Below are 12,291 nucleotides of genomic sequence, written 5' to 3' on the forward strand. Positions count from 1 at the left end.
TGCACGTGTTTGACATGGGCAAAAAGATTAGTCACGCGGAACGAAGACGTTCCAAAGAAGATATGCGCGCAAAGGGCGAACATCTGCCCATTCACACCCGTTCTAGGAATCCAAGTAATGTCATTGAAACAAGAGACATGTGGCTTCTGTTGGTGGGAGGCAGGGGTCGCGCCCAAGAGCAGTAGGACAGGCAGTTTCGACAGGAAAGAGTGTACATTGGTATACAAAGAGCGGAAAAAAAATAACCAGGTAATTGTCCTCTCCCTCGTGGCAACGGGGGTGAAAGAGGGGTCAAAACAAGATACTATGCCCATGCACGTGTTTGACATGGGCAAAAAGATTAGTCACGTTGAACAAGGAAAAGAAGATATGCAAATGCATACAAAGGATGAATATCTGCCCATTAACGCCCGTTCTAAGAATCCGGGTAAGGTCATTGAAACGTGAGACACGTGGCTTCTGTTGGGGGGAGGCAAGGGTCACGCCAAAAAGCAGTAGGACAGGTAGTTTCGACTCGAAGTGAGTGTAAATCAGTATGAAAAAAAAGACAAGGTCAAACGGGTCATTAAAAGAAAGAAAACAGGCAGGTGCACGCGGTGCAGGTGACTTCCCACCGCTGCCTCTGCTCCCCTCCAGCCCAACGCCCTCCACGACGTCCCCGGACACACGGTCCTACCGGGTAGCCCCGCGTGCCGCCGTGACCACCGTGGCCACGGACCTTCAGCTGGGCGCCAGGGACCCACACCCAGAGTCCCCGTACGCCCGCCGCAGCCTGCAACCCGTACGTGCTCCTGCGACCACGGCCTCGGAGCACCGACGCATCGCCTGCAGCCCAACCCAGAGAGTGCGCCGCGCCAAGAGCCTGCCGTGCCCGCCCTCGGGAACTACAACGGCCACCGAAGCCCCAACCACAACCGAGCCACTGGAAAACGCCAGCAGCGTATCCGCACTGCTATTGGACGCCCCAAAGCCAGCCTACAACCTCCGCAAGAAAGTGTCTTCTGCGCCGACAAAGTGACTAGGCTCCGAAAAACCCGGTAATGCAGCTTCCTACCCAGTATCGCAACAGTTCTTAAAATTAAGAAAGATTACTGAAAAAAGCATACGTTCCCAAATGCACGTTTCCGCTCTTTCACATTATTTATCTGCCGAGGTAGCTCTCATGGGTTTGAGGTTCAGACTGAGACCTGCAACTGCCGAACTGCCCCATCCCAACAAAAAAAAGTGGCAACAAGTACTAGACAACGCATCCTTACAATTAACGCAGATTTTTCTAAATCACTACGAGACTATGTCCCATTCCCTCCGCCAGGAAGAGGAAATTCTTAGTAAGCATCTAAGCAAAAGAGAATCCGGCCTTCTACGCAGCTACGAATCCAAAAAGGCATCCGCTATATCCGAAACAAAAGTCCGTAAATTTTCCCGACATAATATCCCTAGCAGTGACAACATCCGCAAGAATTAAGTTAGCCCCATTACTAATGGCTGTCCATTATCTGGGAATGCACATGAAAATCGCCCCTTAAACGCGCCAAACACTAACCATTCACAAGCTCTCATTAGTGCCAGTACTAGTGAGTCGGCCAACGCAAACCCAAATTTTTATTCCCCTTGTGTAACCTCTCCCCAGGCTAATAAACTAACAAAAATCTCACCGGAAATGTAATGAACCTCTCTAGTATTACCCTGTCACCAGATCAGATGAGCGCCTTGTCGAAAGGTCTGAATTTTTGCCCGGCAACTGGCGGTTTCAACGAATTTCAACTTTTTAAGGACTTAGACAACTTCGCCAGAAATATGAGACTGCGAGAGTACTTCCATGACCGTCCTCCAACCGACGAAGCCCGAACCGCATTACCTAGCCATAAGCACTGGACCCCTCCCACGCAGCGCGATACATGCCTCGACATGTATATTAAAGCCGTTCATCGCGATGTACGAGCAGCATACCAAAAGCAAATCCCTTTCCGCTGTAACATCACAAACAAGGAAAAGAAAGCCCTGGAGGAACTCGCAAGTTGCCCCGAAATAGTAATCAAACCGGCCGATAAAGGAGGCGCCATCGTGATACTCGACAAAGCTGACTATGTCAACGAGGCTCATAGACAACTATCAGAATCTGCGTTCTACAAAGTACTCCCTAGCGATCCCACTAATGATTATAAGCTAATTGTCAAAGAAAAACTCACTGAGCTTGTTCAAAATCAGGAACAAACTGAAACAACTGCTCGTTCTCGTATCCCCTTAAGCCCAGTAGCCGGAAGATTCTACCTTCTTCCTAAGATTAATAAAAATAACAACCCAGGTCGCCCCATTGTCTCCGGCATTGGTACTCTCACCGAGAACCTCTCGCGGTATGTCGACTCTCTCATTCGCGACAGTCCCCCCAGCTTTCCATCCTTCATTAAGGATACAAATGATTTTCTCTCGGATATCATGAAGATGGAAATTCCCAACAACTGTTTACTTGTTACCCTAGATGTCGTGTCGCTATACACTAACATTCCGCATGCCGATGGGATCACCGCTGTATCATGTGCGTATGAGGGGTCGGCGGGTGACAAACCTATCGATTCTCTCACCCTTGAAACTTTCCTTCACCTTATCCTTGAACTTAACAAATTTGAGTTTGATGGTGTCAATTACGTGCAAGTCAGCGGAACGTCAATGGGAAACAAAATCGGGCCCAACTACGCGAACATCTTTATGGGATGTCTAGAGACAAACTTCCTCGCAACCCAAAGTTTGAAGCCATTGTACTACAAAAGGTATATAGATGATATATTCATGATTTCTCAGCACGGTGAAATGGAACTTCTTGCGTTTATTGAGGCTTTTAACCTTGCGCATCCTACCATCTCCCTCTCTCATTCCTACTCTATGCACAGCATACATTTCCTGGATGTTACTGTCACAGATTCTCAGGGCAGACTTCAGAATAATCTCTACAGGAAACCTACGGACACGCGCCGGTATTTGCGCTTCCACAGCAGCCATGTCAGGCACTGCAAGACTGCAATACCTTATAGCCAATCTCGCCGTTTTAGGCGAATCTGCACAAGCCAGGCGGATTTCGATTCTAACTGCAGAGAACTTAAAACCGCACTCTTAAATAAAAAATACCCAGAGCAGGTGATCGATGACTCGATTACACGAGCTAACCAGTTGAACCGCACCGACATTCTCCGAAAAAAAACTCCAACACCCAATCAACAAACAAACCTCGTTTTGACCCATTCGGCTCCTTCTCCGAAAGTTGCATCCATACTAAGGAAACATCACAATATCCTCGGTCAAAGTGAACGCCTAAAAAGAATATTCCCCGAGCCACCACGTGTTGTTTATAGACGCAGCAAAAATTTGGGCGACGTCCTCACTAAATCCAGCATCAGCCGACCACAGACTACTGGTTGCATGCCCTGTAACAAACCACGGTGTAAGGTATGCCCACAAATGACCACCACACAGCGCGCCGCCACCACAGCTTCAAACTATTATGTTAATGTAAAAGTGAACTTTAACTGTGATTCCGCCAACGTCGTATACCTGCTGGAATGCACCCTCTGCGGCAAACAATACATTGGCCAGACTGAAACACCTTCTCGTTTGAGGTTTAACAATCACCGCTCCCATGCAAAAACCTGCCCTTCTTTGCCTCTAACAAAGCATGTTAACACTCCTGGTCATTCTTTTGAACAACGGAAGGCCACAATTCTTGAATCTAGTTTTAAAACGCATCACAATCGCGAGGTTCGTGAGTCTTACCTTATCTATAAGTTTAAATCGGCGTCGTTTGGCATAAATGAAAGTTATGGGAAATTAACCTGTCTTTCCTCCGATTAAAATTTCGGCTGCATTTCTCAGGCTGGTGTTATGCCTTTCCATTTCTTTCCCTGAATAATATTCTCCCATTAGTTGGCGAGCTGCCGTAGTTGGGTATAGTTTCGTGCTAGCACGACGTTTTTTAGCACAATGGCTTCACTGAACCAAATTTGATGAACAAGTCTGGACATTGTGTTCTGGGTAGAAGGCTGCAGTACCATTTTTAGCTTTGATATTCTCACCTTGTAATTATTTTCTGAATACGAGCGTGTGTGGTTGCTTTCGTGTCCTCTTTCTTTTTTGTATTGCTGTTTCCTAATATTCGTTGCTGACCGCCTCGGCATTCCCTGAACTGGCACCATGCGCCGGGCAGATGAATACCACTTGTTGCCGCGTCATACGCGTGCACCCGCCTGTTTTCTTTCTTTTCATGACCCGTTTGACCTTGTCTTTTTTTTTTCATACCAATGTACACTCATTTCGAGTCGAAACTACCTGTCCTACTGCTTTTTGGCGTGACCCTTGCCTCCCCCCAACAGAAGCCACGTGTCTCACGTTTCAATGACCTTACCCGGATTCTTAGAACGGGCGTGAATGGGCAGATATTCATCCTTTGTATGCATTTGCATATCTTCTTTTCCTTGTTCAACGTGACTAATCTTTTTGCCCATGTCAAACACGTGCATGGGCATAGTATCTTGTTTTGACCCCTCTTTCACCCCCGCTGCCACGAGGGAGAGGACAATTACCTGGTTATTTTTTTTCCGCTCTTCGTATACCAATGTACACTCTTTCCTGTCGAAACTGCCTGTCCTACTGCTCTTGGGCGCGACCCCTGCCTCCCACCAACAGAAGCCACGTGTCTCTTGTTTCAATGACCTTATTTGGATTTCTAGAACGGGTGTGAATGGGCAGATGTTCGCCCTTGTGTGCAGATCTTCTTTGGAACGTCTTCGTTCCGCGTGACTAATCTTTTTGCCTATGTCAAACACGGACATAGGCATATCTTGTTTTGACCCCTCTTTCACCCCTGTTGCCACGGGGGAGGAAAATTACCTTGTTAGTTATTATTTTTTTATTATTTATTTTTTTTCTGTGTTTGGTTCTTCTCTCTCTCTTTTTTTCCAAGTTCGTACCGCGTGACTGTGTGTTCTAATTATCCTTTTTATAATTTATTTTAACGCTCCCTCTTCATTCTTTTGCTACCCACCAACCATGATCCATTTGTACAAACTCTCCCTCCTCTTACATTGCCCTCGCCCTTGCTATATTTTCTGTATATATATAGCTCTGAAACGAACTTATTTTGTACTCTGAAGACAGGGAGTCCTCTCCCTGAAACGTCAGTAAACTTATGTCTTTTTTCTACGTCTTTCTCGTTGGCTCTGTCTTGACTAACCTTATTTTTTTCGCGCTCTGTATGAGTTTTTATCTTTTCAGACTATATATATATATATATATATATATATATATATATATATATATATATATATATATATATGTATATATATATATATATAGAGAGAGAGAGAGAAGAGAGAATAAGGGTCGGCAGTCAAGAAAGCCTCGGAAGGAGGAAACGCGGTAGGTCAGTGAAACAGATGAAGAATTTTGGAGTGAAATAGAAAGTAATGAAAAAATGCCCGCCAGGTGGGATCCGAACCCGTGACCTCCAGAATGCCGGTCTGGTGTGATGACCACTACGGTACCGGCGGGGCTGTTTCCCTTCCACTTTCTCGGGTATTTATGTTAAGGTTTTTTTTGTTACCTGCACTTGGGGGTGGTTGCCAGCGCCACTCGGACTACACGTGGTGAAGATCTTCTTCATAACACCGGGACGTGACTCGAGTGTCTACGACATGTCGAGAGTGGTCGACCAGTGTTGAACCTTCTTAAAGGAGCCATGAAGAGAAAATGCAAGTTGGTTTTATTCGAAAGATTTCGTGTTTTATAGTGCCCCTAGCGCTTGTCCGGATACAAACGCTGCTTTATTCACTGAGAAATTAAACAATTTAGGTTAAAATTTGGATTTTCCCGCTCAATCGTGCGTTTTCGTGGTCCCAAATGACATCACAGGAACCGACCGCTCTGCAGCCTAGAATACCTTCATTCACACATCCGCCGTACAGGGTAGAGACACGTATGCGCTGGCGCCGCCATTTTCGGTTGCTCGCTCGCCGCCGAAGCAAGTCATTGTGTCAAAACCGCGCTAAAAGTATCGCCGCAACGCGGTTTACTGAAGAAGTTTGAATCATATTGTCTGTTTCGCGTTGCTAGGTCTCGTGGGAAACGAAAAGAATAACGCGTTGAGCCCGTTGGCCCAATTGCGGCGGCACGGGACCGTTCGAAGGTTGTCTCCACCCTGTACAGCGGTGTTGGTTTGTTCGCGCGTTTCTTTACGGTCCGTAACCTAGATGGCGCCACCATACCGTGGCAAGCGCTTGGTTTGCTTTTGCCCGCATTTAAACCTGGCTTGTTTTTGTTCTGGGAGAAAATATTCGTCCCCTGAAACAGTGCTCGCTCGAGAAATGGGGTCACGTAAGACACCGTTGCTTGCGTCAATCGGCCATTGTCGTCTGAGACAACCCCAAGCCCCGTAGTGCTGTGCAGCTAAACCAAGCATGCTGTGCGCAGTACGAACAGCAGAACGCATCAGTACTTCTATGTTTACATGTGCTTTCGTAACTTCCACTGTTTGTCCCATCATTCTTATTGCTTTGTAAAGAATGTGCCCTGAATTTAAGCGCAAATCGCTCGTTCGTCTAGTTTGTAAGCTCTACCTAATTTTCGTCTGCTTCTGCCAGCCTCCGCCAATCGCAGAGCTTAGCTCATGTGACATCATAGGTTCTGTTGCGGGAAATGAGCTGGTGGGTCGCATGACCATTCCCGTTTTTCCTAATTATGTAGCTTATTTGAGCAAAGTTTACGTTAAAAGTGGTGTCAGTATGATTCTAACGAGACAATCTCTTGAATGAACCAAACTTGTGTTTTCTCTTCATGGCTCCTTTAAGCTACCTTTGGCACCAAGACTGCCAGAACAGAGGCCTTCACTATGCATGTAGCAAATCAGAAATGGGAGATGACGGGCTCCGTGAATTAAGACAGAATAAGGGTTGCCATTCAAGAAAACCTCGGGAATCAAAGGCGGGAATACGGTATGTGATTAAAACAGATGAAGAATTTTTTGAGTCAGAAAGGAAGTGGTGAAAAAATGCCCGCCGGGAGGGATCCGAACACACAACCTCCAGAATACCGATCCGATGCGATGACCACTACGCTACTGGTGGGGCTGTTTCCCCACCACTTTCTCGGGTATTTATGTTAAGGTTTTTTTTTGTTACCTGCACTTGGGGGTGGTAGCCAGTGCCCCTCGGAACACTCGGGCTGAAGGGGACTTTCTTAAAAACCCCCGGGCCGTGACTTCAGTGTCTACGACATGTCGAGAGCGGCCGACCAGCGTTGAACCCTCTTAAGCTACATCTGGCACCAAGACTGCCAGAACAAAGGCCCTCGCTATGCATGTAGCAAATCAGAAATGGGAGATGAGGGGCTCCGTGAATTAAGACAGAATAAGGGTTGCCAGTAAAGAAAACTTCGGAAAGCAAAGTGGGGAATGCGGTAGGTCATAGAAACAGATGAAGAATTTTTTGAGTCAGAAAAAAAGTCGTGAAAAAATTCCCGCCGGGTGGAATACGAACCCACGTCTTCCAGAATACCGATCTGGGGTGATGACCACTACGCTACTGGCGGGCTGTTTCCTCACCACCAAAAGTATCTCTATCAACTGTATACTCGAAAATGTGGTCGAAGCCCCAATATCCGATAGCTGCCACACAACGAGTAGCTGTCCTAGCGAATCTAGTGTGTGCTCAATGTTAATATCTTGCCTCTCGAAAACGTTTTCAACATGAGTAGTCTATGTTTCTTCGTTTTTTGCGTGTGTGATCGACTTAGGGAGCTCTATAAGGCGGCTTAGATGACTCGGCGAACTTTTCTCAGTTGTTGGCATATTGTGATTTAGATTTTATTTACTTAAAATTTACATTGGAAACGTTTTCGATTCTTAAAGTATTTCCCTTCCTATTTATTATTATTTTGCCGGTTTCCTGGTTTGCCGGTTTAGCGCTGTTTGTATCATGATGAGTGCGTGCATGGTTGAAGTGCTTTTTACTGCTTAAACACAAGTTGAAGTGTGGTGCTATGTACACAGTAGAGGCGAAAAGGTCCGAAGGCTTATGTCTGAAATTTGAAAAATTATTAGCAATAAAAACCCAGCACCGAGCTGGTAGCGTTCGTTTGCCAGGCTAAATGCAGGCTGGCAGCTCCATTTCCGCAAATACCACACGTTTAAAAAACAGCCGATCGAAAGGCCACTCTTCAAAACTCTGACAAATATTTGCAATTAGCTTCCAGCCCGACTCCGCCATTTGCCAAAAGTACCAATAAGGTACATAAAAAGGGCCACCGACGTTAAGCCTAGTACAGTTCATTATTTTTTCAGGTGGGGAAAACCATACAGCCGTCAAAGCTCCAGAAATGTGCAACCCGGGTCCTGAGCAGGGCGCGACCCCTCCGGAGGGAACGTTCGGCGCTGTGTTTACAGAAAACGCTATCAGAGGACACTAGGGCCACTACTGCCGGCCGACTACGAACTTTGGGTGGATCTACTCGGCGCTCCACCCCCGGAAAAGCACGTACTGGAAGCTCTGCGATTTTCATTAGAGATGCCGGCATTGGTAACTCCTTTTTTCTGCATTTCTTTCCCTGTTCTCCCAACTCTTTACTTCCTATCCCAGAGGCGACTCTAGGCCGAGGCCGCGGGCGATGTCAATAGGGCTTCTGTTTTTTTTTTACATAAAAGTTTGTGTATTCACTCATTCAATTTTTTCATAGAAAAAGCTGCATGTATTAATGTTTTGGTGAAACCACAATGCCCGTAGACAGAATAAACGGGCAAACCTTCTTCCAGTGCCATGCATTGGCTCAGTACTGTGGAACTTTGGAGTAGAATTCAATAATGGTTATAATAACATAGCGGCTGGCTAATGGTGAAATGCATAAACAAAAAAACTAAACCTACAACCAAATGAAACGCTCGAAGCCGTAAATGATTATATACCGCGAATGATTATATACCGTGTCGTCACGCCATTAATAAACAAAAGACTACAAAACATCAGCAAAAAGTGAGAAAAAAACCCAAACGATCAAGTGTATCTAATCCAGCCCATCACCCAATGCACTGAAATGTCATAATAGCAATCAACGAAAAATAAAATTAGACCAAGCAATTCACAAAGCCTTCTTACTCCAGCACTCTCACGCGATCACATAACAATCAAAAACAAAGAGAAATGCTCTGTCTGGGTTGGCGTGTTCTTCCAAAGCTACCGAGGATAGGAAAGGCTAGTGAACCTGAGAAGTGACGTAAGAATGCCCATATAATGGCTTACAATTCTCAGAGTTTCTGTATCAATCTCTTTGCTTAATTCAAGCCGCTCATGCAGGACCGCATTCTGATCGGATGCTCTCAGTGTTCATCTCACTTGGTGCCGTACCACCTCCCGGCGAGGGAAAGCTTGAGGCTGATGGATACGTAAAAAAATTGAGCGAACTGAAATACTTAGCAATTCGAGATTAACAATGACAAAAATAGCAATACCGAAACAAAGGAATCCTGTTTTACAATTTATTGTGTGACTAGTATAGACTCGAACCAGCTGGAACAAATGAGCGTGTGCTGAGGAGAGAAGGTATGCTTTCTGCAACTATCCTCGCTGGAAGTCTTGGCTGCAAGTCCTTAACTCTCCTTTCTGTACAGCTCCTTCTCGAGGCAGGAAACGTACTGGATCGAGAATAAAAAATATTGAAAAATAACGGATCCCTATTATTCCTGGCAACGCTTACAGAATCGAATAAGTTGCAAAATTTATTAGTCAGTTACCAGTATTAGCGTTTCAGATACCGCCTAAATGAAAACACGTTCCCCTGTATGGTTTGTATATATACGTGAACGCCGTATCAGTTAAAAACACCGACTTCCTCGGTTAAACATAAACTGTGGGGTAGCAGCTGTTTGCACCATTCTTTCGATGAGTTTATGCGGCAGTACTAATTTTCGTGCAGTGCAGTTTATGCACACAAAGTGGGAACATTTGCAAGCTGCATAACATTGGTGGGAGGAGCTCATTGAAAGAATACAGAAAAAAGTCCTGCAGTCGAGCGCACTAAAGAAAGCATACTAGGAGCAGTTCGACTGAATTTCCAATAAGATAACCTTTTTTTTAAACTGGAGAGAAGGCAGAAAACTGCTTCATTGCAACCGCATGCAACCGATTTAGGGTCGCATCTGATGATACCAACTCGGCTGCTTGTGAGGCTGTACTCTAACCCACTTGTGGGTACATTTATAGCACTGCACATATATCGTACGCGCGCGAGTGTAGCCATCACAGCTCTGAACTAGATGTTAAGCAGACTTTTATCTAACTCCCTGGCAACAACTCGACCGTCCAGAACCGCTCAAAAAAATGTAATTGCAGGAAACTCCCCTTATGCAAAAATGGCCACCACGTCCCCCCAGAACAGTTTAGTAAAACCGTTAAGGTTAACACAGTTTTTATAAGGACGCTATGTACCCTCACGTTAAGGGAAGGTTATTGCCCAAGGAGAACGATTATTTTGTATCGAAAGGAGGCGTAATAGGTTCTCTGCAGAAACAATTTCATTGACAAGTCCTGTGCCGGACACTGTGAAAGCAAAAACTTGCGGTGAAAGAACAGCTCACATTTAAGCTGTACACATACGAGATGTTGTAACTCTAAGCAAGCACAGTTTGATATTTAGTACCTTGTTGAAATCCCTAGTACCTAGAAAAGCGCTTGCAGAATACTACCTTGAAGTTGAACAGCTTTTGGAGCAAGTATAACAAAAGTGAAATGACGTTACACGCTTCGAAAGAAAAGAGATCCAAACAGCCTCTTTCCGAGTTTGTCCCAGTCTGTTAACTCTTTGCCTGGAGCTAGAAAAAGACAATAGTCAATTTGACAACCTGTTGTCTTCGTTTGCCTTTCGGTGCATTGTTTTGGGAGAATCTGCTGACTGTCGTCCTGCAGATGTGGCCCTTGAGACGGTTCTTGTACAAAAACCGGGCCCTTGCCTGCTCAAGGGGACATTGAGATCGTCATTCTATTTTGAAAAAGCAAGGAGCTCGCAGGAATGCAAAAACATCTGGACCTCTTTCCAGCCCTAGTGGCCTTCGTAGTCTTTGGAAATGGTAAGTACTTAAAATTTATTTAGTACTTCTAAGTACTTAGGAAGTACTTAGCCGTTTTATCTCGAACGGTGGTTATGCCGAAAGTCCAGAGCGCAGACCCCTTAATTTTTTAGCATTTCATAGACTACAAAAATTAGCGATAATACAGCGCTTGTTACCATCTACTTGTGAAAGCATGGTTTTATGCCCAAGGTAGAAGTAACCTTATTTTGGAAAGATGCTCTGGGTGTTGGCAAACCTTTACGTTGATTGGTGTGGGATAATATTATGATGTATTTTCATGTATGGAAACCACATACCTCCGATTTTCATATTCGTAAATAAAAGTTTTGAAAGGCAGGTTTATCGCAACGTACTACAAAAATGTTTAACGTGCTTGTGAAAACTACCCAACTGATGCCACAGTTTAAAACTGTGATCCGGAATTACGCGATAAAATGTAATAAATGATTTAGAATGAGAAAGCATATCCACTTTCTCGCCCCACCGCCACCAAAACATACGGCGGATGAATTCAGCTTTTTGATAGATTTCTTCCGGCAATTAGAATAATTTTTAGAGCTTCTTTTAGTGCAAGCATGGTGCAAATAGAGGACATGTGCAAAGAAGACGCCATTCGAAAATATTTACTTTCATGATACCCTAATTTAAGCTCAATTGATGAAAACAAAACTAAGAACATGAATTTATAACAGACTGGCTTTCTGCGCACAAGCCGCTAACCCGATATATTGAACTCCATCGACCTTGTTGCTATTTTGTAAAGATAAAGCGAATTTTGAAATATTGCCGTAGTGACTGCTAGTCTCTCCTGCCTGCTTTTGGTATTTAAAAATTTTCCGACGGTGAAAGGTATCATTAATACATGGTTCCTTATCTATGTAAAAAATTGTGGAAAGAGACATGATTCTACGAGCAATGAGCTTCGATGGGTAATAAATGGAATAGAGGATATCCTGGTTTTGGTCTACATAAAGAGAAAAAATGAGCCTGTAACTAATTTTTCTGTTCAATAACGTCACTTAGACCTCCAAATAGTGTATATTATGTTCAATCTTGAGTAGGATTTGTGTACTGTAAGTCCGTGTGTAAATATATGCTGCTGTAGTATATAAAGCTTTGATTATTTAATGTTTACTATAGGGCTAATTGGCTTCAAACAATGCTTTTGGCTGGCTTGCAACTCAAACGTG

The 12,291-nt window shown here is 44.6% G+C and overlaps 1 protein-coding gene across 3 annotated transcripts in view; it reads left to right on the forward strand.

Annotated features, from left to right (window-relative positions):
• Window positions 1-10,936: 10,936 nt before the first annotated feature.
• Window positions 10,937-12,291, forward strand: part of LOC144150935 (uncharacterized) — a 65,092-nt gene continuing 63,737 nt past the window's right edge. Inside the window, exon 1 of one of the 3 annotated variants that reach the window (XM_077682231.1) lies at window positions 10,937-11,098. In XM_077682231.1, the coding sequence (XP_077538357.1) occupies window positions 11,041-11,098 (58 nt within the window). In that variant the 5' untranslated portion in view covers window positions 10,937-11,040. The remainder of the gene's footprint in view (window positions 11,099-12,291) is intronic. The other 2 variants (XM_077682230.1, XM_077682229.1) reach the window with 2 other exon arrangements.

This window comes from Haemaphysalis longicornis, unplaced genomic scaffold (assembly GCF_048455015.1).
Source record: "Haemaphysalis longicornis isolate Haplotype H1 unplaced genomic scaffold, Haemaphysalis longicornis Haplotype H1 scaffold_81, whole genome shotgun sequence".
In the NCBI taxonomy this organism is placed as follows: domain Eukaryota; kingdom Metazoa; phylum Arthropoda; class Arachnida; order Ixodida; family Ixodidae; genus Haemaphysalis; species Haemaphysalis longicornis.